The sequence below is a fragment of the Neopelma chrysocephalum genome, unplaced genomic scaffold (genome assembly GCF_003984885.1).
Source record: "Neopelma chrysocephalum unplaced genomic scaffold, ASM398488v2 Primary Assembly neopelma1_25, whole genome shotgun sequence".
Taxonomy (NCBI): domain Eukaryota; kingdom Metazoa; phylum Chordata; class Aves; order Passeriformes; family Pipridae; genus Neopelma; species Neopelma chrysocephalum.
In genome coordinates, this window is record NW_020897694.1 from 12,621,559 (window position 1) to 12,649,416 (window position 27,858).

The following is a 27,858-nucleotide window of genomic DNA, read 5'->3' on the forward strand; positions in this document are numbered from 1 at the left end:
GCTAAATTGCTGATCATGCACTTTTTCTCATCATCCAGGTCATCACTGAAGCTGATGAGCACACTGGGCATTGGGAAATGTGGCTTTTATCTGGAATTTGTGCTGCTGATTACAGCTCTTTCACCCTGACTGTTCATCTAGTCGAGTTGGTCAGGAATGGCTTTTCTTCCATAAATTTATATTCCCAGTCAACTTAATATGAACCAAAACTGTTCCAGTATTATTTGCTCTATCACCTTCTCAGGGATCATGGTGAGGCTGACTGGCCTGTAACTTTGCAGACTCTTCTTACCCTTTTTGAAGATAGGTGTATCATTTGTTTTCTTCCAGTCTTAAGGAACCAGATCACCAGGACGTTTCAAAGATAATTGACACTGGCCTCACCATTACATCAGCCAGCTCTCTCCACACTTGTAGGTGCATGTTTTCAGGTTCCATGGTCAGCTTGCTTAAATATTGCTTAAATTTTTCCTCACACACTGAGGGTAAGTCATTGGTTTCAGGGACCTAGGACTCTAAAAGCCCATCTTAAAGACTGAGGCAAAGAAGGTATTGAGTACTTCATCCTTTTTTGTGATCTTTCTCACCAGGCCCCCTGCCCCAATCAGGAAAAAAACCTCACATTTTCCCTAAGTCTTCCTTTTGCTGTTTAAAGACCTGAGAAAGCCTTTTTTGTTGCCCTTCAAGTCACCCATCAGATTCAACTCAAAATGAGCTTTGCCTTTCCTAAGCTGATTCCTCCAGCACCTCCGTATTTCTCCTGGGTCACTTCTGCACTTTCCACCACTTGCATGCTTCCTCTTTCAGTTTGGCTTTAATTAGATCTCAATCCATCCTCCTACTTTCTTGATTGATTTTCTGCACATCAAGATAGATTAAAGCAAGTGATCCTTGAAAAATCTATCAGCTCTTCTGGGTCCCTCTTTTCTCCAGAGCCATATTTCCCAGAGCCACCATTGCAGAAAGCAATATATTGCCCTCAGTAGTTTTGGCTCCATTTTGTGGCAGCTGATGTACAAACTGTTGCATCTCTTGCCTGCTTCTATTACCTGTGCTCCAAGCCACCTATCTATGAAGCCCCACAGCCTAATTCTTATGTTTTCTAAGAAGCCAAGTTTGAAAAGCTCTAAGCAATGAAGAAGTATTTTCTTTCACCAGTGCTTGCACCATATGTTTCAAAAAATTCTAATGAGTAGTAATAATAATGTAATCAACTCCCCCAAGAAAATAATTAAATACACATTTTATATTACAGTAGACTGTGCCATATATTCAAGCATTGAATTCAGGCATTTGAATTCATTTAAAGCTTAGATGCCAGAACTTCTACATGATTTTTATATTGCACATATGAATTAAAGAGTAGTCCCAAAGGTGTTGCTTTTAGCCTCCCTATCATACAGAATGTATGGATTCCAGTACATCTCACCTCTGCGTCAACTGGTTCTGAAGTTACTGAACAGTCCATAATAACTGCAAATGGAAATACCACAATCAAAATCTTAAGGGATACATTCTGCCAAGATCACAAAGCAAAATATTTTCTAGTAAAATTGACGAAACAAGACCATTCGCTTTTCTGAATGTTCCAGGTCGTTTGTTTTAATAGGAAAAAAAATTAAGTTTATTTAAAATAGTCTGCGTTGAAATGTCAGTTCCAATCCTATTAGCACACTGTACAATTCCTCCTCCTTAAAGAGTAAAGGTACTGAACTCTATATACCTTTTATTTTTTCTAAATGGTGCAGTCAATTTCTGCATGGTCTCTTGAGATATGATTTTTCACCTTTTTGCAGTCAAGATACTGAACACTGTGTTAGAAGATGAAAGTTCATTTTGACTTCATGAAACAGGTTTTCATGTTCATTATGTGTCCTACAGTAAACTGACATCAGAGTACATAATTTTGCTGTTCTCTGTCGTCTAGTTCCACTAGATAATAAACATTCACCTAGATTTACACTCAGAATGTAGATAATGTTTTTTATTAAAATATATAGAACAGGCTTTTCCTGCTTCCTAAATGAGAAAATAATTATTTTCAGCTGACACCTGAAGTCTGATTGTCATTAAGAAAATTGCACACAAGGATAGTACTGTCAGTTCTTCCAGGACAGTTTGCTATGAGAAGAGGAAGGACACAAGGCCCTCACAGCTTTTCTTCCTGTACCTCATCTTCAATAATTTGGCAGACCTAGTTTAAGGCACAAGGAAAGAAGAAATCCTCTTGGATTTAATGTTTCACGCAATGCTAGTGCTCTGTTGTTTTCTGAGAAAAGCAATAATACATTCAGAAAAGGAGTATTTTATTGTAAGAGAATTACATTAAAAATAATCAAGGTTATTTTTTATCTGAACAAAGAAACTGGAAACTGGTGGAATCAGATCTCATTTGTCTAATTTGTAGAAAACAATAATTCTGGCATTGAGGGACTAATTTGATCTACCCATCTTTTGATGAATTACTTTTATTTTCACAACACTATAAACAGTTTGGCTTTGCTAGTCCTCCTACAGTTGCTGGGCAGCTGACACTAGAACATCAACTATGAACATCTCTTTTAGGGAAGGAAACAACTTGTTTTCTTAAGAGGAGATAGGTTTTCAGTATTACATTGAGTATTTAAGTGCAGTAACTACAGTGCAAAGAAACCTCACTGTTTCCCTGAAAATTCTGAAAAGCTTAATAACTCAATGTTTGCTGTTTACTCAGTAAGAGTTCAATATCTATTAAACTTTAATTCCTGTAATAAAGATGCTTTTGGAGGAATATGTATAGTCTTGAGTAGAAAGTGTCCTAGCTAAATTATGTCTTAATGTATTGCAGTTTGCCAATTCAATCTGAAACTGGCAGATTCCTGAACTAAAACAGAAACAAACAAACAGAAGTACCTGAAAAATAATTCCCCTAAGTATTTAGACTTAGGAATCTACGAAAGCAAACAGTGTAATTTTTAAACTGAGATCTAAGAAATTAATATTGTCCAGTGTGCAATGGCAGGCATTTTCCTTTTGATTGCTTTCACAAAGCTATTCAGCAAAAACCCTATTATGTTTAATTAGGTGCTGAGATCTGTACAGTTCCCATTATTTATACTTAAAAACTCGAATGGGATTTTCAAATTGCTTTTCTCTGATGTTACAAAATAAAGGAACACTGCCTATTATATTTTTAACTCTGCATTTCCTTATGTGCCTGATGGATCTAATTTCACAGATTGAAATTTGAAAAAGCATCACAGACAGACACTATATCACGACATTGAAGGTGAGAAGACAATCAGTGATTTGTTATCCAAATATTAAACTTGATTGAACAATACACTTTTAAGCTCTGCATTTATTTAGTTTACAAGTAGGAATACATTTCCAACAATCTCCTTTCTTACCCACATCCACAGAATCACAATTAGACAATTCTGTATTAATTGTAACTAACATTTCTGCTTTTCCTTACTCTGTTCTTGCCCTTTTTAAGTCTTAAACCACTTTTCTTTCACAGTTGTAGTGTCAGAGAAAGTAAAGTCTAATTTGTTTTAAATTATGCATCAATGAATTAAACCTCATATTTAGTTCTCAGAACCATAATATTAACTGGGTGTGAAATACAATTATCATTCTTCAGATGCTGCACATAAGACTGCCATAGGCCAAGCTGGGAATTAAGGGTGTGATTAACTGGAGAATTAGACCTGACCTACCTTCATTAGTGAATATTCAGTGACTCATTGTTGAAAATACCTATTTCTATGTTTATTCACAAGTAAGTATTAAGGCTGATTTAAAGAATTACAGAAATATTACTGCTCTCTTGGGCCAAAGATATTATACTAACATATTAATATATTACAAATTTATAGAAGATCTGCTTGTGTACTCTTTCATTACATTCAGTTTTTTGGACAAGACATTATATTCTTAACACTGTCACACTATTATCCTGAGAACATGACTCAGAAATTATTATAAGTGTTGCTGTTATGATTTGTAACTCTTTAGTGGATTGGGTCATGATCTACTACTTACTGAAGGTGTAAAGTACAATAAAAATATACTTAATAATTCAGAAAAAAAATCTCTGTAATGCTCCCCATGATTAGGAGGAAAATCCAAAGCAAAAATCTAATATACATGCAAATCAATATTGCAGAAAAAATACTTTAAAACACTCAGGCCTTATGTCAATACGCAGTGAAAGCAGTCAGAGTGACATATTTCTCCTGAGATTTTCACATTAAGAAATAACAATAATTTAACTACATAGAGGTACACATTACTAATCAATATTGCATAAAAGAAAGCTTCTCAAACTAATCTCTTAAGACCTGCTTCTGAAAGGGTAAAAAATAAGCTATGTCAGAGCACTCTGTGCTCTGGTAAGCTGATCTGCTGAAAAACTATTCTACTTGATGCTGAGGTAATGATAGGTGCTGAAAGAATTCCTTGTTTTGCTTTCCTTGCATGTGCAGTTTTTGCTTTACCTATTAAATTGCCTTTATCCCATCCCAGAAGTTACTTCATTTTTTGTACTTCTGCTTCTCTCCCCACCCCACCAGGGGCCAGAGAGCCAGCAGCTCTGTGGGGCTAAATTGCTGGCTGGGGTTAAATCACAACAACGTGGAAACTATTTCTTCATGTTGCACAAGTAACAAAGTAGTGAAAATTTTTCTTTCTACTCTTGAAGCACATAATCAATATATGAATGTGATCTTCATGATGGAAAGTATTGCTTATGACTGCCAATATATCAAGGTCCAAAAGCTCCTCAGATTTCCTGCACTAGCAGAATATGCTGCAGATTTGACATGTAGAGGATGCATCCATCACAGCTCTGTTGATTTAAGCTTCAACTGAACAATCATGATCATTTCCTCAGAGTATCTAAATACTGCCGCATACATCTGGAAATATGGAATATCATTGCCCAGTGCAGTAGAATTTGTTCAGTATTATATGTGTGGTAGTATGAAGTGGTATAATATTTCCACTTGTCAATATGCTTCAATAAACTAGTAACAGGAAAAGTTTCCTTTATCCAATATTTTAACTGTTTGGCACTGTAACAAACATTCAGCAAAAAATATGATTATATCTTTCAAGAATTCTTTTATGTATAAATAGTTGCTCTGCTTACAGCACTTCTGGGAAATTAATTAATCATAAATAATTACAGTTTTATCATACCATTAGGGTATGAGCTTATCTGTTGGTTTCAATGCTAATTCAATTATCTTCATTTTACTGACGTTTCTTTCTTCCTGCCTTTCATCTCTGGCCTCCAGTCCATAAGGACACTGCAGGTTCGTATCTGCCCTGATGTCCAGAATAGAATCTCAGATTCTCATGGATCTGTCTCTTTACCTCTGTTCTTTTTAATCTCCACAGTCTGGTTTCTTTTACATACACACAACATACATAAAATTTGGATTTAGTTTGCTGTAAAGCTCAAAAAGAAAAAATATATCCAAACGCAGAAAAAAACCCTACTTATTTTCGAGACTCAATGGCCTTGATGACCAAATTTGAACTACTGAAAACTGTCATTGCTTTCAGTCTGTTTCTGTACAAATTCAGATTCTTAATGTCTGTATAACTGCATAAAGCTAGATTATGCTATGTCTTAATTTTCCCTGAAATAAAGAAAAAAAAAAGAGCTTTCCACTGATAAGTACAGATGATAAAAAGTAATTGAAGCTGTGGTACCCAAATTTTATCTCTAAGGTTCTAGTTTGTAATGTTCTTGTATGTTCCTATAAAAAAAAAATCTAAATGGAACTAGACTGTCCAAATATGATCCTTTCTATGATGATTTGATTTGGGAATTACATTTTAGATTACAAACATAATATTGGTACTAATATTCTCCTTCTGAACCAAAAGATTTATAGCTTATTTTCAGACTTTAGCTTGGCTCTAAAGGAATATAACTTATGTGATTCAATACTTCAGTGAATGATAGTGGCCAAATTTTAAGTGGGCCCTACTCTGTAGTGCAAACCTTATCTGCTGAAGTGTCAATATGATTTGTGTGGGTCCTTCTTTATGCCAATCCTTTAATTTTTGCCCTCTTACCATATATATACCATATTCTTTGTTACCATAAACAAATTTTATTCAGAGGTAGATACATTTCTGTAGAGTGAATCCTATCTACTCTAGGCCTATATCCTGTATAAATAAATCTAAGGCTTTCCCATCAGCAATGAATAATTTTATAGCATTTTCATTCAGATGATTACAACTGGCAAAACTCTCTCCTCCAAGAGGGGAGGAGGAAAAATATTTAACTTGCCTCCACTCTAAGCTGTACAGGATTTTATTAGGTAATGCCATGCCCCGTTAGCATCCTTCCCACACTGATCATCTTGCAAATATGTTTGACTATGGATAGTGAGATCAGTATATTTACACAGCCAAAACCTAAAATAAGAGCTTAGGCACTCTTTACATAGTTCAGGGAAAGAACAAGACAATTTAGAACACCTACCTGAAAAGACTGCTGTTCTCCCTTAATTATACCGGAAGCCTAATTTTCTCATTGTGGCACTAAATCGTTTATTTTGGAAAGACAAGCTCAGTACCAATCTTTTGTTTGGTTCTTTTTTTTTTTAAATCATGGTTTCACTGGATTTGATATCTAAAATTTTAATTAGTCTATCACTGGTTTCCTTTCTCTCTTCTCCTCTGTGTAGACTATTAAGTTCAGCAAAGAAACTGGAAAAATGGATGCAGAATTGCTTCACAAAATTGCTGAATTTATAAACCACAATCTGTTTTACATTTCATTTCTGCCTTTCACTGCCTTTCTGGTGTCTTATTGCTCTTTCATATTCCATTCTGTTTTAAGGATTACTCAACAGGGATATTAGAATCCCTATTATTTTAAATATTAGTGCATCTCACAGTCTGTCTTTTCTTTTTTGTAGTTAAGCACGACTTATTGCAAACACTGCCATGAGTTTTCCCTCATTTTTCAATGGCAGCTTTGAAACTGCCTAATATATGACTTCCTACACTATGTACTTTCACTACAAGACCTGACAGTTTTTATTTCCTCATTTCTACGTATATTAACTTATATATACATGGATCTATTGAAGATTATATGAAGACAGGATAAAGTGAATTGCATTACCTGGTTGTGACTTTAGTTACAATGGGGTACCTCTGAAAATTTTTTGCTATGTCAACAAAAAGACATTCATGAAAAGGATGGGTGCTTATTTCTAATCCTGTATACAAACCAATTCAAACTGCTCTAGCATTATCACTACATGGATGTAGCACAGCACATAGTTTAGAAAACTAACAAAAAAGATTTATTACTTCAGACTAATTTCTCATTACAAAGGGCATTACTAAATTAATAACTTTATGGGATACTTAGAAAAAAGTTGCAATAAAAAAAGCAATTAAATTCTATTAACTAAGCTTCTCAGGAAAGAATACATCATGATTCTTACACAATTCCAAATAAAGAGCACATCTCTAATGCTTCCCAAACAACTGCATTTAATCACCTCAGTTTATGTTTCTTTCCTCATTTTACATTTCTTTCCTCATTTTACATATTGTTTACAAAAAGCCAGAATTTCTTCACCAGAAAAATTAAAAAGGGATTCCACAGAAAACAAAAAAAACCCTCAAGTGGTCAAATGCCTCATCTGTTCCTTTTTTTTCCTATAGAAAAAGTACCAGTTTTTCTCCAGTCATAACCTCAACTGTCCTCAACTTAAATTATAATGGTATTTTTTAAATCTATTGACCAAAAGCATCTGTAAAATGATTGGTCCAAAATTATTCTTTTAAACTGATCGTCAAGGGTTTTTGATCATGGATCCATCTCTTTTGTCACTGGGAAAAGTTTTTTCTCTATCAAGAATTCCAATACTTTCCTGTGTTATAGCTGAAGTTATTGTATTTTTACTACCCTTGGGAACAGTACTGAAACTAATAACAGGTTCTGTAAAATTTTGGAACACTGGTAAAAGAGATATTACATGTATTTCTGCATGTAATTTATGTATTTTCTCATGTACTTTCTAATTTATAATTAAATTTAAACTTAGGAAACAATTCTAAATCACAGAGCTATTTAGTGTCATGATGCCATCTGATATAGATTCCCATCACTATTTTAAATGTTAAGACTTGTTTAACAGCAGCAGTATGTATGTATTACAAGTGTCCAATGCTGTGACTGGAGGGGCAGGAAAGCATGTTCATTTTGTGCAATATTTACCCAACAGTACATTAAAGGACTTGCTGCTAGTTGTAACTCAGGGGAATGGACAAGATAACATAGCCTGTTGTGTGAGTCGACACAGGCAGGCAGCCAGAATAACCACAAAACCACAGCTGAAATGCAAAGAGTAAATCTATTTCATTTCCTCGCTAACCAGAGGACCCCAAAGTAGAGACACACAAGTGGGAACACAGGCATCGTCAGGCTCAGTCTATCCTGGTGAGTGGCCGGCCTGCTGTTGGCACCCATTTATCAAGGGTACACACACACACACACGTAGTTTACCACCGTGTTTTGATCTCCCTTGTGCTTTTTATGATCTCTGAGCTTTGATCTCTCTCCCAAAAGAGGGAGCTCAAGTATGTCCATGAGAGTGCCTCCAAGTTTCTCCAAACACCTACATTCTCTCTACATGTAAACTCTACTTCTCAAAACAGAGGATAAACAGCAGTAGGCATGATATATGGGTTTCCCCGACTGTTAATCTCCAGGCCTTGGCATTCCCAGCTGCAAGGTCACCTGAGCGAATCTACCATCCTTGTCACCATTCATCCCCTTTTTACCCTTTCCTCCCAGCATTTCTTTTCCATTTCTACTTTTCATGATGTTGCAATAACTCTATCACACAAAATGATTTTAGTAGAACAGATAATGAGCAGTTCAGTTTTCCACACCTTATAAATTTATATTCTGGTGGGTATTCCGGTATACGTAGTATGACTTACAGATTCTAAACGCCTTTATTTAAGCATGAAAATCTCATCACTATACAGTTAAGAATAAAAAGAATATTTCTGAAACATCACAAAATTAATTATGTAATTGAATAAACTAGTTTTTTTCCTACCATAAATATATATGAGATATATAATAGAAGGACTCCTTTTTTTTTTCAAGGAAGCAGCAGAACTGTATTTTATTTAATTTAAAAAAACAACAGGGAAGGGGAATACAGTGTGGTTTGATTAATGATGACAATGGCATGGATAATACTATTAAAAAATCAAACCAAAACAAAACTCAACTTATCTGAAAACACTTGAGGAAAAAATATGCTTTCAGTCGTGATGAAACTATTGCTATAAATACTTAGTAAAGCACATCAGTCCCTCATTGACACAGTCTCTATAACCTTTATATCCTATCATATGAGGTAAATGTAAACACATAATTCTGATTAAAATTAGTCCCTTGACTGCTTGAAAAATTAAAAATGCCCTTTTTCAAAATCAGTGCATACAGATCTGAATTTTCTCACTAATTTATGTAAGTTTCAAGGTTCCTCTGCCATTTATTTGTTGGTTTGGGGTTTCTTTTTCCAGTATTATTTTGTCAAATAATAAAAATTTACTTTAACCTTCGATATACATAGTGACCTAACAAGAAATTATTACTGGTCAGAATGCTATGACAGCTTAAATGTACTGAGTTTTCAGTTTTTCATTGCAAATTACATAACTGAAAACTGCGGCAGCATTTAAAAATAATGTTTTTCTTACCTAAGCCATGCCTATGTGTTGACATAGGTGGTAACACAGTCCAAGCCTTGGTCTTTGGATTGTAACATTCAACAGTGTTTAATGTCTTTAAGCCATCCCGGCCTCCAATGACAAACAGCTTGTCATCGATGACAGCAACACCAAACTGAAGCCTCCTGCCATTCATTACTCCAGCCTGAATCCATATATTTGTTCTGAGATCATACTTTTCAATAGTTGTAGCACCTGATGAGACAGAATAATAATAATAGAATTATGTATAAAAATGTATTAAAAAAAGGCAATGTTTCTCTTTTTATTCTCTTTTTTTCCCCTAAAAGTGTTAAAACTTTGATAATATTTTCTGATTACACGTAAATAAAGTAATGCCTCAAATATGTGCATGTGTGTGTGATAGATTAACTTTCTTACCTCTTCAAGTAGCATGAAAAAAAAGAAAATCTAAATGGCCCCTATAGAAACAAAATATTACAACTTCAAATAACACTCTGCTCTAACTTTATGATTTTTTAAAGTTCAGTGAAATAACTATATAAAATACTAATCTTTTTACACTTGATTCCAATCTTCCATACAATGTATATTGTCATCTAAGATTAGAAATTGTATTTTAATTTGCATTCAGGTTTTTGTTCTTATTTTAGATACTTTCATAAGGTTTCTTTCAGACATGCTTCTGCTGGAAGTAGAGAATGCTATGCTTACAATCTGAAGCAAAATATTTAAAGAATGTTTCCGTATCCAGTCAAAACTATTTCCTTCTGAGTTTAGTAATTTGAATTACTTTCAAAGATTAATTAAAAACTATAAAGACCATTATGTGTAATATAACTTACCATTTATAATGAAAATGTCATTAAGAAGCCTCCACTGTTTAAACTAACTTGCATGTAATATGCAAGATATCACAAGGATGTTATAAGAAATGAAGAGTTTATTAACAAAAAAGAAGGATAAAGGAAGCATAATTAACTTAACTAGATTCCAGAATGTCAGTCATGCATTCCATTTATTGTAGTATGACAGCAGAAAAATTTAAAACAGAACTACAAATACCTAAATAATAGATGAATTTAAATTAATCCTTAAGAGGGTGACTTGATAATACATCTGAAATGTAACTGGTGTTTTATCTTAATATACACATAATGGTGCTTCCAAAGCTTAAATATCCTACAGAAAAAAATCAACATAATTATTAAGCTTTACCAACTAGCTATTTGGATTATAATAAAAGGTTAGAATTCCATGGGAATTAATTATTTCAGGATTCATTCATTCTTTGGAAAAAAAGAGCAATGAACTGAGTGCAAACAAACATCATGAAAGCAATAGCTTTGTTAATTGAACTAAAAAAGATATAATTTAAATTCAATTAGTATCTAAGTGTAGCAGAGCAGCAATAATGTACAATACAACAAAACAACTGGATTAAATCCCCTTCTAGTTTTATGAAGCCATAAGATATATGAAGTAAATTTTGCATTTGATTCAAATAGACATATTTATTTCTCTTTTTGGTTCTAGTTTAAAATTGAGTTGTAAATGCATAAATCCTCAGGTTTGAAAGAACAAAATATACAGATTATTTGAAATACGTTTTTGGTGGTGCTGCAGGGCATATTATAATGATGCATATTAATAAAGTTGTACTGCTTGAAACTTTTTATATGTGGAATATATTCATGTTAAAAGCTAGAACTGTAGCACATGAGTTCTGTAATACTGTCTACTTCAATGGTAAAGAGTACAGCTTAAAAGGTTTGCAATTCTGATTTCAGAAAATAGTGCTTACATAACAAACAGAGTCTTTCAACTATGCTCAGCTATATATTTTCTAATATTGGCTAAGTCTGAGTTGCCACAATGTTTTCTTAAATTACATATTGAGCATCTAATCAAGGAGTTCCTGGAGTGCTTGAACTTTGTTTATCCAATAAGGTGCCTTGCTAATCTGTAACGACGATAAGGACATGGATGATACAAGACCAACAACAGCAACAATAATAATAACAAAAACAACAATGCAAGGTGAAATAGGTTTCAGTCCTATAAAATCATCTTTAGTGTCAGGAACACGAATATAATACATTCTAGGCTACATTTCAGACAAAAAAAATAAGATCTCTTAAATTACCATAGTCCTTAGATAAAATCAGCTCGCGGATGAAGAAGAGATGATAGAATCAGCAAAAAGAATATAGCTATCTGGTTGATGGGCATAAAAACATAGTTTTAGTCTTTTTTTGGCTGAATTCTATTTCATGCAGCCCAGTCAGTTCTGTCTCAGCACAGGAATGCCCATAGACTCTCTATGGATGCCGAGATCACATGAAGAAGAAGGCGGAAGTGACATCTTTATAACACTATTTGATGACAGTTCCTATAGGAAGAACTCTAGGCCTTAGAATTTCCTATCAGAAATCATTTGTCACTATAGCTCTTTAGCACCTGTCATCATTGTAGTCAGGCCAGCTGCTTAATTTCACAGCAGTCTTCCATTCTCCAGACTTTTTTCAAAAAACACTGAGCCAAGTTAAAAATCTCATCACCCATGACTCTCAGCATGGGTGATCAGCCTGCAACTTGTAAAATGAGTAAAATCTCATCTCAACTAATCCACCAGCTGAAGCTCTACACAAGAGAGCCTCAACGTTAAATAGCTATGTAGAAAACATCTACAGTTTCTCCCCTGTTCCTGCAGCAAATGGAGAAGCAGATGTAACTTCTGCTTATAGCCCCAACCACAAAATGAACCAACATCTCCTATTCTGTTGATACATCAGTCCTGTCATGGAGCAGTCTCAGTATACAGGATACGAACCTGCCTAAACAAACAAATACAAACAAATACATTTTTAAAAATGGTGCTATGTCCTCATCAGGAAGACAGTCAAACAAATTGAACAGTTCATCCATAGACATTGGGCCTTCATCCTTGAAGGCTTTCAAGACCCAAATGGGTATGGTTTGATCTCATAGCTGACCCTGCTTTGAGAAGCAAGTTGGACTAGAGATCTCATGAAGCCCTTTGCAATCTGATTGCATGATCTGGGACGGAGATTGTAGCCATCAGATTCTTTTCCTAGGCATGATTCTTTCAAAACTTTCAACAAGATAAAACCTCATATATGAAACACTTTCACTTAAGATAGTGAATCAAATACTATATGAATAAAAGACCATTGCATTCCTCTCCATCTCCTGCTATGTCCCATATTTATTTGAATTTCTTATTATTTATATATTATTTATATAAACAACTATCCAGGAAAAAATATACATATTCATGAACTAAAATTTTAATTCCTGCCAGCTTTCACTCCCAACTACATGAAGTCCTCTGTTTAAATTGAAGGGAGGAAAATTTACCCCACATATCAGTGTGCAAGTTTGGAGCTGGCTTCCTGCCAAGTCTCCGAAACTCGACAACAGGGTCTCCTTCCCAGAGAGGGAAGGAAAAAAACCGAAAAAAAAAACAGGCAGCCAAAGTTCTAGCAAAAATATATATATTTTACATATAAAACAGAGATATACAATGAGAATTATATATATGAATCTATGACCCCAAATAGCTTCCCGAAGGGAAGAGGGGGAAGGGAGAAGGGAAAAGGATAAAATAGGGTGAAAAGGGACAAAAAATAAAACAGATCCACACAATCTAAAAACCCGGTAACCAGAATTGGCAAGAGCTCACCACTTCCCTTGAAAGAAAGCAGGACGTCTGGACGCGGCCCAGCACTCCCCCCTCACACGTGGCCGACAACAGCAGTTACTGTAGGCCTCAACTTCAGATAAGCCAGACCCAGACAGGGACCACCGTTCTCCAACCTCGCCGGAAGAGAAGAGAGCGAGCTCTCTTATCAATGCCTTATTTATACCCTAGGTTACGTAAAGGAATAGCATGGAATACTTCCTTGGTCACTTTCCTAGTTCCTTCCTGGTTACAAGCTGGTCTCCAGGAAGGCCTAGACTGAAAACATCACAATCAGACATCAGTACTGTTTTGAATGTGCTTTCTCCAATTTAATAGGTTATAAGAACACAAAAATATAGTTTTTTAATTAGCATTAAGCTATTCCTAATTTAAATCATAATATTGCATTTGGTTTGATGACACTCAGATCATTCTTTCTGATTAGGTACTTTTCATGGAAAAAAACCCAAACCAACCAATACGTAACTGAACAAAGAAACCTGTTTTGTCTTAGTGTTGTTCTGTTTTAAATTATTTTGATTGCAATGGCTCTGCAGGAGTTCAATTTAAACTGGAAAAATCTTTCAACACAAAGGTGTGGAATCGCTGAAAGGCATCATCAACAGGGACTTTAGGATAACTTTAATTGCAGATTATTGAGAACTTCTTCATTCACATACAAATGGACAAGTAATAGGACAACTTAGATTACAAAAGGGAATAAACTTCTACCTAGGAAGAAAATAGGGTGTTTCTGACAAAGTAATAGATTCTTTTGTTTAGCTCAACTGTTTTGATCTTGGAAGTAAAAGGATACTCTACACCCAGAATAGGAGGCAAAACCTTGATTAATTCCAACAGGATTATAATAGACAAATTAGTTTAGCTCTTTAAGAATCAGGTCCTTTGGATATATAAAATCAATAACATATTAGAATATTATTTTACATTTATCATATATTTTATGGTTTGAAAATATTTGAATATAATACTTTCAGAAAGAAAGTATCATTACATTTCCAAATGTTGACATCACAAATATTAAAACTAATTTATTTGCTCTGAAACAAAATAAAAGCAGAAGCTCTAAATTATCCAGGGATGGGTGCACCAAAGACAGCACAGCCAGCTGATCAAAAGAAATGATAACCCACTGTATTCATCACTGGTGTGGCCTCACCAGAAGTACTGTGTGCAGTTCTGGGCCCCACAACTTCAGAAGGATGTGGAGCTCCTTGAATGCATCCAGAGGAGGGCAGAAAAGCTGGTGAAAGGGCTGTAAGGAGCGACCTGTGAGAAGAGACTGGGGACTTTAGGGGTTGTCTAATTTGGAAAAGGAGGCTGAGAGGTTAATTCATTGTTCTCTACAGCTTCCTGAGGAGTCGAAGTAGAGAGGCAGGTGCAAAGCTTTTCTTCCCAGTATCCACTGTTAGGACATATGGAAATGGACCAAAGCTGCACCAGGGAGTCTAAGTGGATCATAGAATCACATCCAACCAGTAAGCCAGCACTGCCAAGTCAACCACTAAACCATATCCCCAAAGTTGAGGGTCCCCCCTGAGCCTCCTCTTCTCCAGGCTAAACGCCAGCTCCCTCAGCCACTCCTCATAAGACGTGTGCTCCAGACCTTTCATTAGTTCTGTTGCCTTTCTCTGGGTGCATTCCAGCACCTCAATGTCTTTCTTGTAGTGAGAGGCCCAGAACTGAACACAGCACCTGAGGTGTAGCTCACCAGTGCTGAGCACAGTGGAACAATCACTTCCCTAGTTCTGCTGGCAACAATATTTCTGATACAAGAAAGGACGTCATTGGCCTCCTTGGTCACCTGGGCACACTGATAGCTCATATTCTGCTGGCTGTAAATCAATACCCCCAGGTCCTTTTCCACTGGGCAGTTTTCCAGTCACTCTGACCCAAGCCTGTAGTACTGCATGGGGTTGTTGTGACCCAAGTGCAAGACCTAGCACTTCAGCTTATTGAAACTCGTACAACTGGTCTCTGCCCATCCAGCCAGCCTGTCCAAGATCCTTCTGCAGAGCTTTCCTACGCTGCAGCAGATCAACACTCCCACCAACTTGATGTCATCTGCAAACTGCCTGAGGGTGCACTAGATCGCCTCATCCAGATCATCTGTAAAGATATTAAACGGCGCTGTCCCAACCACCACTTGTGAGTGGCTGCCAACAGGATTTAAATTCATTTACCATCTCTCTTTCAGTTTGGCCATCTTGATGGTTTTTACCCAGATAAGAGTACATACATCCAGGCTATGAGCACCGAGTTTATTCAGGAGAATGCTGTGGGAAATGGTGTCAAAGGCTTTACTAAATTTCAAGCAGACAACTTATGTAGCCTTTCCCTTATCCACTAAGTGGGTCACCTTGTCATAGAAGATCAGGTTAGTCAAGCAGAACCTGCCTGGGAAAGTAGAATATAGTGTCTATCTTTAAGTCTCTATTTTAGAGATAAAGAAATTAAATAATATATCAGGGACTATAAGAGTTCCTAAAAAAGAATGTCACAAAAGCAATTCCTGATTACGATTTTTTTCTGCCAAAATTGATAGTGGGAGTTTGTGTCTAGTCCGTGAGATACTGGAGTAACTAGAGTTATTGAAACAAGATGAACAAGATTAAAGGAGCGAGTTATCAATTCAATTGACTGTCAAAATGCAGAAAACTGTAACAAAAGCTCACTGTACAAAACTCCAGGAAAGTATACTAGTCATAAATGCATTCTTAAACATACAATAAAGTGCCAAGTCATGGTCTTTCTCATCACGAGTGACAGTGTAGCTTGTTTTCATAATAACCTTTAGACAATAATATAATCATAGATGTTTATAAAAGATTAGTTTTTTACTTAGTGTAGTGGGACAGGAATCACAGATTGCAAATGTATTTATGTGAGTAAAAACAATGTAAGAAGTTCAGACAAATATGAACTTCGGTAGGTAGTGCATCATTTTACTGTGAGAGACATTTTTCCATACATATTTTCAATAAAGGACACCTACGGACTTTAGGCAGCCATTGATATTATGGGTATTATGGAATTACGCAGGTCAAAGTGATTATGATGTACATCTATCTTTATAGAAAGTAATCAATAAATAATTAATACTCAAATTTTGTATGTACTTCAATCTCTTATTGATATTCTATCTCTCTTCTTATCAGTAGAAAGCTGATGTAATTTTAGGCCGTCTTAACGCGACTGGAAAAAGAATAAATAAGCAAGTCCATCATAAAACTAGCATGACATCAGAAAGAAAGCAGGAAATGGGAAACATTACTGAAACAGAGACCGTAATTGTTTTGACTCGTCTATAGTGTCTATAATTGTATAATTTTATAATTTTGTTTTCCCTGTAGACTTTTCACAGTAACATTATACATATATCTCTATCTATTTATCTATCTATCTATCTATGATCTCACAGGAGTCTTCTCATGGTAGAGTTAAATAACTTAAGCACATATTACAGTGACAGTTCTGCTGGATGCCCCATGATAGCAGATTAAGCCTCTGTTCCACAGGTTCACGGAGCTATGATTTTCTCAGATGTCACAAAAAACTGTTAGAAGTATGGGCAAAAAAGAAGCAGAAACAAGAAACAGAAATAAATTGATTCAACACTACATGTAAGAGAAAATGTATTCAAATGGAAATGATTAATGAAGAGCTTATTGTTGAATTTACTGCAATGTGGATGTGATTTTACTGTATTAATAAGAATGTGTTGGTACACTTAGAACTGTAAATAGTTGTAAATTTATTACCTTTGATATAGCTAAATAAAACAAATAAATTTCTGATCTAAATAGGCTGTAGATTTCGGGGCCAGAAAAATCTACATTATTAATCATATGGTGACAGGTAAAGAACCATTCACAAATATGTCCCATTGTCCTAGGTACTGCAAAAATCAAAGTAAAAATCAACTTTATATATTACAGACTAAAAACCAGACATAGGCAGAAGAAGAGAAGTAAGGCATATAAAAATAAATAATGTGATAGCATCAAATATTGTTTCAGTCTATGGCCATATATTTATTCATTAAATTTAAGTAGGTAGAAGTAAAATAATTGGGAAAATATGAAAGAAAAAGGATAAAAGCAGATGGTAAGATGAAAGTGAGATGGTGGGAAGAAGATGATGATGGAAACAGACAAACACTTTCACAGAGCAGGAATGAAAACACACAGAGAGAGGCAAAAGACGAATTTAAACAATAATAATGGAGTGATGGTATTTCACTACAGCCACAGTGCTACAGTATTTTCTGAACAGGCGCAATTTCTTCCTTTATTCAATTTCCTGTCTGGTTTTGATAACTGGAATGGATTCAGTTCATTCTATCAGGAGAGGGGATGGACACAGTTTTAACATGAAAATATAAGTATCTGCAATTTGAGCTATTTGTATAAGTTCCCAGGGTAGTGATGGTCAGTGCTGCTAGTGGATTCTGTACATCTCTCCTGTGCAGTAAATGCTGGTCTTGACTAGACCAAGTGTACTATTTGCATCAGTATTGACTATAGTCGGCACTGACTGTATAGTTTAGGTGTAGACATGTATAATGTAAACACTAAAATTTGGATGAACCATATTCTAGTTCTTATGTCAGTTGTTAGTATTTCATACAGCAGAGTGAAAGGGGAGACACCATATAGGTTTTGGTAATGCAGGCTATGGTAATTCAAGACAAGGGAAAGGACTGCAGGCAATTTTTCTATTATATTTGTTTTCTATGAGAATATAGATAAAACAATGTTGACAGTTTATAACAGCTTTCAACAAGAAATACTTTGAAAACAAAAGTTTTAGGACACAAGAGCTATTTTCAGTCTTCATCTTTCAGGTATAACTTTCTATTTTGTTGCTTTAATTACCATTTGTAAGCTTACAATTTGTGACTTTTTTTCATGAAACCTTTCAAGTGATATTCTAATTATCTTCTATTACAGTTCATCTTTTTCTAAAATTAAGTATATTTCATTTCCTTGCTAATAACTTGTAAATGAAGAATTTTGTGTAAAGCTGGTTGTCATTCTCATATTTTTTGCATAGTTGATGATTGAAGACTAGACATATAATAAGGACATTTCATGAAAAATAATAAATGTATAGCAATATGGTTTGCAACCAAATATTTCAAGTCAAACACAGAAATACCTAGAATCTGTCTTTCAAAGACGTTATTAAGTATTTTTGAAGAAGTTGATGTAGGCTACATGAAGTAATGAAGGTTGTCTGGTACTATGAATGCAGTGTATTTATTTTAGCTAGGTATAAATGCAGGAATTTTCATACTAAAAAAAAAAAGTGAAAATCGCTTCATAAGCAGATACAAATCCTAAATATCTCCCCTTGTCCCCAACTCCACCTTTTTATTCAATGTAGACATTTCCACCATAAAGGTACATTTTTTTTTCCTTTTTGTTAGAATGATTTGGTATTTAAACCCATAAAGATGGGTAGGAATTCTACATTTATCATAAAAACATTTCTACTTTTTTTTCCCCGGTAAGACTTTCTGCTGATTTTGCTACTGCTAAAGCTGTTGCTGACTGGTGCTCTGATAATTTTGTTCAAGATTTAGAGATGCTGCTGTGAGTAGGTGCAAAATGATGACCTTGATCTAGTGATCTGCAACATTACATTTTGAACTGAAAAGACAGTTACTCAAGTGGAACATATGTGACCTAAGCAGGTTACTGATGTAGATACCAAGAAAATGTTTTGGTGATGAACAAGCTATAGAGAAAATGGTAACACAGGGTAGCAGTTCACTACTCTGTAGTCAGACTGCAAGAAATTCCTTTAAACTCTTCAAAAAACTATAACATGTACACAAAAGGAATATTAAATTTTTTTGAGTGAAAATAATGCATTAAAATGTCACAAGGATTTGCCATAAAGTGATATGAAAAAAAATCAGAAAACCCTTGGGAATATTCAATTATTCTATATGATCAGAATTCTCTAAAACCAACACAAGTTTTTTCCACTAATGTTTATATTTTTGAGTATCAGAAATGACAGTTTTTCCACAGTGATTTTAGGCAATGTCTTTATTGTTGGGTGTTTTGTTTCATAATATAGTGTTATGTTTTATTATATAAAACATTCATGGTTTATGTTTTTATCTAGTCTAAAACTTACAAAAGTTCCTTTTATTAATGATTCATATCATGCACTACGCTAGTCTACCACACTGGTTATTGAGGGTGGTTCCAGAAGTGAATTTTCTACAGAAGAAGATACATAATGTTTCTGATAGTATAGAAGTTCTCTAAATCATCCATCTGCCAGGCATGTTTCTTCTCCAAATCGCACACAAGGTTTCCTTTTTTTTTCTGTGCACTTTAATCAGTGATAAAATATCTGCACTGGAAATGTCAGACAATAGAGTAAGTAGCAGGGAAGTAATGAGGAGGAGAATAATCCCCCAAATACACCCATGATGCAGCAGCTTCTGGCACTGTCTGCTTGACCCCATAGTTTGTATCAACAATAGTGAATATCAGATTGCCAAGGTGAAATTTACCTTGTGTGTGATAATTTTGGCTCTTCTCTTATATTTGAAGCCACGTAGGCTTCAGAATAGATCACTTCAGGATCTTCACTTAATTTCAAACTGAATCAGCAGTTTCAGAAGACAACTGCGATAAAAAAATGCCACAAATTAAGTGATATAAAATAAGTAGCGAAAAACTACCAGATGGTGTTAAAATCTGGATTTTTTTTTTCTGTTCAGAAGTGCTTTGACTGCTAGTTGGCCTATGAGACTGAATGTTCTGGAATATATTGAAAATCACAGCAGTGAAAAGAAGGAAATAATCATGTTAATACTTGTAAGAACTGGATTAGGAGAGAATTTTAGTGTGATTTATAGATTTAATTATCTCATTAGTGATTAGCCAGCCTATTTTATATTCCTCTGCTGAAGTAATTAACCAAGCTCTACTTTTACTCTACAATTACACTAGCATGTTACAGAATCACAGAACAGTTGAGGTTGAAGGGACCTCTGGAGGTCATCTGGTTCACATTCTTTTCTCTGGGCTAAACAGTCACAGATCTCTCAGCCTTTCTTCATAGCAGAGATGCTCCAGTCCTTTCATCATCCATCTGAGATGATATTAAAGGACTCACCAGTATTTCCAATGAGATCTAAGCAGAGTGTGGAAAATGTAAGCAATTTTAATGACTGAAAAGAGAAGGAATAGAGTGCTATTTAAACTTGAATTGGAATAAAAACGCAAAACTAAAGAAAGAAAATCTGGTGAAGAACAATTTTAAGAGCTTAGCACAGAGAACATGCTGTGATCTTCTCTCTCCAATGTCCACAAGCTATGCGTCTCTTGTTTTCAAGCCAGAAAGGACAATTTTGATCATTACCTTCACTCTTCAATAGCAGAATTTAAGACAGTGAGACAGAAAGGATGGCTGCTCTGTACAGCTTCCTCTCCTCCTGTGACCTGCTACCAGGGATCAAATCTACATGTGCAATTTCGGCATTTCCATATATATGAACAATGATTATGCAGATGTCTGGTATAGGGGCAAAATGACTCCAGGTTGTTTCCTGCCAAGCTGCTTTCCAGCTGGGTGGCCCTCAGATTATACTAGTTCCAGGGGTTGTTCCTCTTGAGATGCAGGACTTTGCACTTCCCCATGTTGAACTTCCTGAGGTTAATTCCTGATATTTCATTAATTATCTTTCTCTCTCCAGAATGTTTTGTTGCTAGCTAAATACATCATATGTATATATTTCTTGAAACAGTTCATTTTGGTTTCAATGAATCAAACTAAAAATCATACTCTCTTTGCAGTTTATCAAACATATAACCAATGATGAACTCTTGGGCTATATTAAAGGGACTGAAAATATGACTTTCTGCAGTAGATAAAACTAATTTTCCCAAAATCCCTTGTCTTGTTTTCTGTTTTAAAAAGTAGTGGATTTCTACTTTTTTTTCAAGCAGGTAACTTATGTCTGTTTAATTTAAGAAATCTAAAAAGATAAGTAAGTTTCGATGCATATTTGCAATACAGAGACTGAAAAATTCTGTTATCCGTTCTGAATAGCCTGCCTGCCTCTTACTTTGGCTTTCTAATTTTCTCAAGAAAACTCACCATGATGACAACCTCATTACTATGCTGTCTTAATGACTCCAATGAGAGACACCTCTCTGTGTTGCTGTTCCTGTTTATATACTCCATTATTCTTTTCCTATTTAGTCTTCCAGAAGGTGTGAAAAAGGAAAACAGAGTTGGTCATTGGTACACAGTGTTGACCTAAAGCTAATGGAATGTTACTTGTTTATTTGTTCATTTTACAATTAAGGTAAATTATGCTGTAATTCTTTACCATTGCTAGCTATTAAATGTCTGAGAAAAAAAAGATTATACCAACACACATTTTATGTTTTTCAAAAAAACACTTAAATGTGTAAATTTTTTTGAAAAATTAACTCCAGAAACTATAAGAAAGAATACTGAAATATATTACATGGAAATTAGTAAACACAGAACCATAGAATCATTTTAGTTGAAAAAGAACTTTACGATTGAGTCCAACCTTTAACCCAGCACTGCTGAGTTCACCACTAAACCATGTCCCTCTGTGCCACATTTACACACCTTTTAAATACCTCCAGGGATGCGGACTCAACCACTTCCCTTGGCAGTCTGTTCCAATGCTTGACAATTCTTTCAGTGAAGAAATTTTTCCTAATATCCAATCTAAATCTTCCCTGATGCAATTTGCAGTCATTTGCTCTCATCCTATCGCTTCTTACTTTGGAAAAGAGACTGACCCCCACCTTGCTACAAGTTGTAGAGAGTGCAAAGGTCTCTCCTGAGCCTCCTATTCTGCAGGCTAAACAACTCCAGGACCCTGCTTTTTCATATTACAACCATCTATCTCAGTAAAATTACTCACTTGTAATACTCAAAAACACTGAAGTTTTTTGGCTGAGTCAGAACTGTTAAAATAGAGCAGACAAGATTTCAGAGAAAAACTGTAAGTATCTAAATAAAAGCAGTATGCAGACAGCTGTTTCTAAGTTCAGAGGCATAATTTATTTTGGCTTATTGTCCTCCTGAGGTATTTCAAGGCTATAACTACATGATCCTTTAACATAACAAATGTCCTCATTGAAAACACAGGTGAAAACAAACTAGCACTAAAGGCAGAAGAAACTCATACAGAGGACTGGTGAGGACAGACGTGATGTTATCAATAAAAGGAGTAGGATTGCAAAAGGGATCATCAATTTCTCACTTGTCAGTTCTTTTGTGAACATCTACTTATACCATAAGTAATGACAGCATGTTTATGTTCCTGCTTGACAAGAGCTGCTCCTGGAGTCTGATCTGTGGTGCCAGCTACTGGGAGCAGTGAGGTCTTTAACCTCCAGCCACTGGGGGCCTCTTCATGATAACCAGCTATTTTGGGACACAAGCATGAGTGGAGTCCAGCAGGGACATGCTGGTGCTCAGGGGATCCACAAACGTATGTGTGCTTGTGAACCTGGAGAGTGTGGTGTGCTTCTGCCTCTGCCAGCCCAAAAGGAGGAGGGAGAATGTGTCTGATGTGAGTCCTAAATGTGGGGGCTGCTGAGCTTTTGTATACTATTAGAGATTAAATCCTGCTAATCCAAATTAGAGAAGTCAGTGTGACAGTACTAATGGGTAAAGTGAATGGAACATTGTCAGAAGCATATACCCCCAATCTATCAATACATCTCATTTCATTAATGCAAACATATAGGGAAAGTGTGTTTCTTACATGCATCTCTGAAATTAAATTAATAAATAACCAAAGGTCTGTAGAAACAGAGATTTCAATGAGGTTTTGTACAATTATAAAATTAAAATTACAAAATTATCCAACTTTGATCCTTTCAATTCTATTCATTTAGTACTATGCTGCATTAACTTTTCACATCAGGTAAAATTCTTGGAGTTTAATTATCACTTCTTTTTTATGGAAAGGAAGATAACTATAGATGAGATTTTAAAACAAGCTTAGCATGCTTGGCTGCTTTTTATGTGATGGGCCACATAACCTTCAAATACTTTCATAATATTTGTACTTACCCACCATTTTATGTGTTAGTTAATAAACTGCTAATTTTTTTAGCTCATCCAGATCTTATATGTAACCGTTTCATATTTGGTAGCAAACACCAGGAAGCATTAAAAATACATCATTGTGAGTTGCAACCGTCCAAGTCAGTATTTCAGTGAAGAGAGTTGTGGGGGAAAAAATAAATTATTAATTATTGAGGAGAGAGAATACAGTATCAGCATCGTCTCACAGCCCAAATATTCAGGCTTGCTTTATGGACTCAGCGATTCTTCAAAACAAGCAAACAGGTCTCCTGAACTGACATGTGGAAACAAGACTCATTGGGCATAAAAGCCAGTCAAGGGTCACAAGAGGGATGAGCTGAACAGATGCAAGCTGAGACTGCACAGCTGCAGAACCTGAGTTACTGGGAATACATGATACATCAGCTGTAACAAAGGCTCCTACTGTGCAGATGCTGCTCTGCCATAACAGACCCCCTCTCAAAGCAGTTTGTATCTGCTGTAAATGTATAAAAGTCTTGGTTATCTTCAGTCAGAGTTTTCACCAACAGAGGGCTGAACCTCTGTTGCTCTGTGCCCTCTTCTGCTGCTACAGAAAAAACTGCTTCTGCCTGACCTGAAACTGCAAAATAGGCTGTGTGTCGATGCTGCAATGGTGCTACACTCTGTGCTCTCTTCCTGAATATTTCTACATTTTGATTGAGGAACAGACATTTATAGTAAACGAGAACAAATACTGCTACACCCAAATTGGGTTTATTTCCTGCCCACAATGAATACTTGTGTTTAAAGTAACTTGTTCTAAGCAAGAGGACATTTGTATTTTAGGTATTTTATGATCCAAAGACAATGTTCTGTGCACATCCATGCCTCACATTTGGCTATACAAATGCTTATAAATGCTAAATGGACAAAAATAATCTACAGTTACAATAAGAATATATGTATATTGATTCTTTCATCAAAATTTTCTTATTATCATAGAATCATAGAACAATTTGGGTTTGAAGGGACTTTAAAAAAATCACAGAACTACAGAGTCACAGAATATGCTGAGTTGGAAGGGACCCATCAGGATCATCAAGTCCAACTCCTGGCCCTGGGCAGGACCATCCACAAGAGTCACACCAGGCACCAGAGAGCATTGTCCAAATTCTTCTTGAACTGTCTCAGTCTTGGTGCTGTGACCACTGCCCTGTGACCACAGGATCCCTGGGGATTCTGTTCCAGTACCCAACCACCACCTGTGAAAAACCTTTTCCTGATATCTAACCGAAACTGTTAGCATTAATCTTCCTCAACCTGCTTGTCACACTTCTCTTGATGCTGCCCATTTATTTTTCACACATGCACAAATGTCATACATCCTTCTCATTTGTGTAACTTTATGGGAAAAGCATGCCATGTAATTTTGCATATGACAATGCCACAGCTATTAGTGAAACAACTGCAATAACTACACCCTAGACACAGAGTTGTAAAATCCTGAAGATATCATTTTATACTTTTTTAAATACAGTTTATTTTATATGAGAACTAGTGTTTCTGAAGGCATAATCTTCAGTCTAAATACGGACATTAAAATTTAAGATACTGTGGAGTTGTCAGTGAATATCACCAAAAAAATAATAAAAGCCTTTTTTGAGTATGTAGGCTTATAATACAGCTAGCTTTAAGTTCAAATATTTTATTTAATTCCATTCAAGAAATCGGTGGATTAGACTTCTTACCAGAAATGAAAATACATAATTGTAATTCTTAATCCCAACAAATAACAACAAAATACTTTAATAAAATTTCAACTGCCTTCTACTTTTCCTCACAGAAAAATGGGGATAATTTCATCTTCCATCATCTGTTGACAAAGTAGTAATCTAGTTTAGGCTAGTTATCTAGGTTTTTTCTCTAAACGACTGACAAATTTCTGCATTAGAAGACCATGAATCATCCATAATATTTTAGACAGCTATTTAAGGATGGAATACCTGCACATCAATGATACTGCATATCAAACTGCCTTTGTTCATTGGTTAAAAAAAGAACGAAAGAAGTATTTGACTTATTTATAGAGCAAACATAATTTCTGGAAATCTAAAACTAAGGTAAATTAACTTCAATTTTTTTTGTTAAATTTCTTTATGAAAATTATAATAATTTTTAAGAAAGAATTAATTAAAACCTATGTTTCTTTTCTCTAACAGTATTGTTCTTTTCCTTAAATATCAGTAGATTTTTATTAGACCTAAGGCCTTGGCAGCATTTCTTGACTGACTAGACATCCTCACACCAATCCTGGAATAAAAAGTTATTTCACCATTTTCTGATAAAGAAAATACAAAGTATAACTTTTATAAAGCAATAAATATCCTTTAATACCTTTGTTGTTATCCATTCCTCCAACAGCATAAAGTGTCCCAACTGTAGACTTTCTAGGCTTAGTTCTTGGACTTTGCATGAGAGTTCTTCTCTCTGGTAAAAGATGATATTTCATGGCTTCCAGAATAAGCTTCTGACATTCTAGGTCATCCTTAAAAAGCACATGGTTTTCCAGGTCAGCCAATATCTGTGAATGACATGAAGGTGAATCAAAAATGCTAGAAATTCCTAGAAAAGCAATACCATGCAATGAGAGAAGATAAAATGGATGTTGTAAGTATATCACTTCATTGTAGAATACACGGTTTTGCAGGGCTGGGGTTTTTTTGCAGCAGGGGCAGAAAAGTAAATAGTTAATTGACTTTTAAAAGACTTTAAGATCACTGTTTCACCAGCCCTTAAGACTACAATCTTACTAATCACTTACTGAAGGCATTGAAGACAACTAACTGCTCTCTTGTAGGCTGACTTATTTTTAATGGTTTCCAAAGTAACACTGAAAGGACCCAGAAAGCATCTCTTTGCAGGAATATTCTCTATTTCTAAAACCAAACCAAAACAACCCCCCCAACAACAAAACAAAACATCAACAACAACCCAATGAAAGAACTTGCTTGTGCAAGTTTTGAATCTGTTGTTTTGCCGTATTATTAGCAAAATAAAGGACTAATAATGCAGATAATGTAACTTTTTACAATTGGCTTAAAAATGTAATCAATAGTTACAAAAACAAATGCTCAGTGCATACAGCTGAAAGACTACTACATTACATTTCCAAAGAAGAAGGTTGCAAGTTGTAAATGTTAAGTGTTGGATTCATCTGCCTGTATGTACAAATCTACCAGCTTTTGAGATGTAATAAATCACCCAAAAATTTTCAAGATCCCACTGAACTAAGCAACCTGGGCTAACCTCACAGCTGACCTATCTTTGAGCAGGAGGTTGGACTACAGACCTCCTGAGGTCTACGGTTACCTGAATGATTCTATGATCTCACTGTCAGGCCAGAAGAGCACAGTCCTTATGAAGATTTTGGGCCATATCTGCCAGACCCATGGAAATATCTCAGATACACTAGGGCATTCAAATTCAGTCAAACTCTCAATATTTATATTTAGGCAGTTGAGTATTACATCTACATGCTGATCCCTACATTCCGCTGATCATCATATTAGAGCAGGTTTTAACTGCATGTGACAGTATATCTGTACAGTGTAGTAAATTTTTAGATCTCATAGAACATCTGACTGGGAGACCAAATAATTTTCAGAGAAGCAGCTGAAGGCCAGGAAGCAGGATAATTTAGTTCCAGAAGTCTGACGATGTATCTCCACCCAGACACATATATGCAAACATACGCAAACTGTATTGCAGTTGCCTAAAAACAGGAAGCTAGACTGTTTGTAAGAACTCTCAGCTATTTCATCTGGATTTCAATGGCTGCTGAAGAATGTATGAATGTCCTTTGTCAATCTGTCAGCCTTTTGCAGATTTTTTCTGTGACATCTAAGCATTAATAGGTTGCACATGTAGACAGTTGTGTCCTGCTTCTGACTTTAAGTGTCTATAATGAGATGAGTCTATTCAGGTTAAAAGAAAGGCAATGCAGGCTACAGTACCTCAACTGGTGATCCAGAACTCTTTTTCATGGCTGACGACCTAACAGACAATAGATATTCTTAAATTGCTTAATAGATATGCTTAAATAAATATGTTAAAAGAAGTGAATAGAGAGGCTCATCTAGCCTAGATAAAAGATGTCTCCAACTGTGGCCATATGTCAATGTCTAGGGAGCAAACCATAAAATTATTTTCAAATATATAGTAATATTCACCCAATGTCTGACTTTCAGATCAGGCACATTCTGAGGTGGATGTCTTTTCCATGCAATTTGTAATTCTCAGGGACCTTATCTTCCATTAAGTAGTTC

General features: G+C 35.4%; 1 protein-coding gene across 3 annotated transcripts in view; it reads right to left on the reverse strand.

Annotated features, from left to right (window-relative positions):
- Positions 1–27,858, reverse strand: part of KLHL1 (kelch like family member 1) — a 207,031-nt gene that overhangs the window by 28,310 nt on the left and 150,863 nt on the right. For 2 of the 3 annotated variants that reach the window (XM_027674507.1, XM_027674509.1), the window contains exons 6-7: positions 25,928–26,114; positions 9,745–9,969 (exon numbers count right to left, since the gene is read on the reverse strand). In XM_027674507.1, coding sequence (XP_027530308.1) covers positions 9,745–9,969; positions 25,928–26,114 — 412 coding nt within the window. The remainder of the gene's footprint in view (positions 1–9,744; positions 9,970–25,927; positions 26,115–27,858) is intronic. The other variant, XM_027674508.1, reaches the window with a different exon arrangement.